This window comes from Opisthorchis viverrini (assembly GCF_000715545.1).
Source record: "Opisthorchis viverrini unplaced genomic scaffold opera_v5_80, whole genome shotgun sequence".
Taxonomy (NCBI): Eukaryota; Metazoa; Platyhelminthes; class Trematoda; order Opisthorchiida; family Opisthorchiidae; genus Opisthorchis; species Opisthorchis viverrini.
The window spans coordinates 709212-712028 of NW_008751735.1; the positions used below are offsets into that span (position 1 = coordinate 709212).

Here is a 2817-nt window from a genome sequence, read left to right on the forward strand (position 1 = left end):
GACAACCCTGTCGGACACCACTTGATGTGGTGAACTCAGGAGAGAGCTTCTCTTGGACCTTTACACGGTCGCGGGAGTTGGCGTACAGCGCCTTAATGAGGTTCAAGAATTTATGGGGGACACCTTTGCTCCACAGACACTGCCATAGTGCTTGGCGGTCCACAGAGTCAAAGGCAGCTTTCAGGTCAAGAAAAACGACCATTGTTGGTTGCTGGAAGCAGTGTCGCTGTTCCAGAATCTGTCGGAGGGTGAAGATATGGTCGATGCAACCTCTTGCAGGACGGAACCCAGCTTGGTTTTCACGGATTGAAGCGGTAGCGCTGTTCAAGAATTTGTCTCAAGGTAAAGCTATGGCCTATGCACCCTCAACCAGGGCGAAACCCAGCTTGATTCTCACGAATATGTCTTTTCCGGTAATGGAAAACAACCCATGCAAAATAATGCCAGAGAACACCTTGGATGAGACGGATACCAGCCTGATGCTATGATGAGTTTGGCATGACGTTCTTGCGTTCTTTCCGGATACGGATGACGGTTGATGAGCTCCATTTTAGCTGGTATCTGGTTTTCATTTTGTCAGATTTCTGACTGTTCACCATGACCCCGCCACCTACGAAGAGTCCGGAGACAGACCATCCGCGCCAGACACCTTGTCTTGCTTAAGGATTTCTGTTTTTGACAGTGGGCTGGTGTCGATGTTCCATTCAGGTTCACTGGGTCCTTCCAGTGATTGTGTTGTAGCAGACCAGCTGAACTTTGAAGTATTCAGCCCATTACTCATGAAGATGATTGAAGAAGTGAATTGCTGTTTCGTCCTTTTCGCGTATTGTTTCACTAACACCTGCCTTCTTTTGACCAGTCGATCGAATCAGTTGAAACACGGTGCGGCTGCCTGCAGTGAAAGCCTTCTCCATCTTCTGGGCCTTCGAAATCCACTAGCGTTCTCCGTCATTCTTCAAGCCTTTGATTATCCTATGTTTGAGGAATCTGCTGCGCCATCATAGTATGACCTTTCTGGCCGCAATAATCCCCTAGCGCGTCATTCTTCAAGCCTTTGATTATCCTATGTTTGAGGAATCTGCTGCGCCATCATAGTATGACCTTTCTGGCCGCAATAAAATCTGCTGATCCCGACAATATTCACTGTTCATTTGGTCTAGTCAGACGACTTGGACAAACAGTTCTGAAAGCTGAGAGCATTGCTTCTTTAACCCACTTCCATTCAGCCTCCAAGCAATCTTCGTCATCTTCATCACTGTGCGCATCCAGTGGTTATCTAGCGAGGTCATCTTGATACTTTTCAGCTACTGAAAATTGTCGGAGTTGATAGATGGAACTGCCCTGCTTTGGTACACGTAATGCTGACGGAAAGCGAAGTGAAGACCAGGCCCGCACGATGGCATGATCAGAGTCAAGCTGCGTACCCCAGAGGAACGACAATCTCTAATTGAGGCTCTTCACCGGCAACTTATAACTGCATGGTTCATCTGAGTCCTTGGCTTTCTTGCGGTTATTAAAAATAAATCGCTCAGCTGTGACACCCTTTCCGTGCCTAGCTTCCATTCCACTCGAAGGAAGCACGAGGGTTGGGATACTGCTTGTTAACCCTAGCCCAGACAGGAGCAGTCGAGATGCAGCGGTCAGGTTCGAACCACGGACCTTCCAGCCAGTAAATTCACGCTCTAACTACGGAGCATAGTGCATAACTTGTTTTTAGCGTGAAAAGCATTTTTCGTTACAAGTATCCGTTTAAACTAACCCCCCAACTTATTCATCCAAAGTAGTAAGCTAGGGAGGGTATGTATCCAAGGCACTTCAGTACTATTAGGCACCTGTTTTGACCCTAAGACGAAAATTTGGTCCCTTGTGATTAAATCTGACATCATATGTACGCATCCGCAAACCGTAAGCGAGAACCAAATTCAATTAGTTTGAATGAGTGAAGACATTGGCATAAGTCGATTTAGTATGAGAAAACTACGAAAAACTTGAGTCAGTACAATTGGATTACAAAAGTCCGTCATTCGAAGGACCCCTGGATACCTATAATTCATTTCACCTAAATCACAACCGCATGTCAGGTATTACCCTTCCCATTTGGTGTTTCTGGTCAACTTGTCTCATGTGTACATCCGGGTGAGACGTCCTCGCCTTCCATTTCCGCAACAAGTCAAATTGCTCTCTGTTTTGTTTGCCTCGCTTACGGATCAGAAGCCAGTTTGCCAGTGAGATGCACTTTTACATATCAGTCTGCCGTTCTTTGGAAATGTAACATCGAATTTAGTACCCCCGTGATCTTGATTTGTCCAAACTGCCAACCCAGCGGCGACTCATCGCAGACTTTTCTTCACTTATCCTCTTGACACGTACAGCCACGATTTCACTTTGACGGAACTGAAGCTGTCGTCCTGGGCGGATTCAATGTGTTTGATTTAAGTCGATTTGTTCACAATAGGTTTTCCATAATCAATTTAGCAGTGGAAAAATACAGGGTTGGCGTCACTTCTTCTCTGCTGAGGAAAACATTATTCCTATATTGTTCGACTGTAGTGACACCCGGCGTTCAGTGGTCTCGGCCGCTGCAAAGGATATCTTGGACGACGAGGAGAATTTGACCCGAAGAGTCGGAACGAACCACGGCGATTTGTCAGTGCCGCAATACGTTTCAAATTAGGTCACCTATAACGTTGCCCGGTCTTCTGGGACCTGGATTGGATAGTTGCTAAAGTGCTCGGAAAACTTACCTACAGTAAGCAAAGCTGACCAAGATACTTCATTTTCTCTATACTACACATGGCTTCAGTCAAGTTTAAGGTG

The 2817-nt window shown here is 46.3% G+C and overlaps 1 protein-coding gene across 1 annotated transcript in view; it reads right to left on the reverse strand.

Moving 5' to 3' along the window:
- The window catches only part of T265_04657 (hypothetical protein), a gene marked incomplete at both ends in the record, with an annotated part of 6899 nt that extends 6350 nt beyond the window's left edge, over positions 1 to 549 (reverse strand). The window contains 2 exons of the mRNA XM_009169448.1: positions 17 to 320; positions 398 to 549. Of these exons, the coding sequence (XP_009167712.1) occupies positions 17 to 320; positions 398 to 549 (456 nt within the window). The remainder of the gene's footprint in view (positions 1 to 16; positions 321 to 397) is intronic.
- Positions 550 to 2817: the final 2268 nt, after the last annotated feature.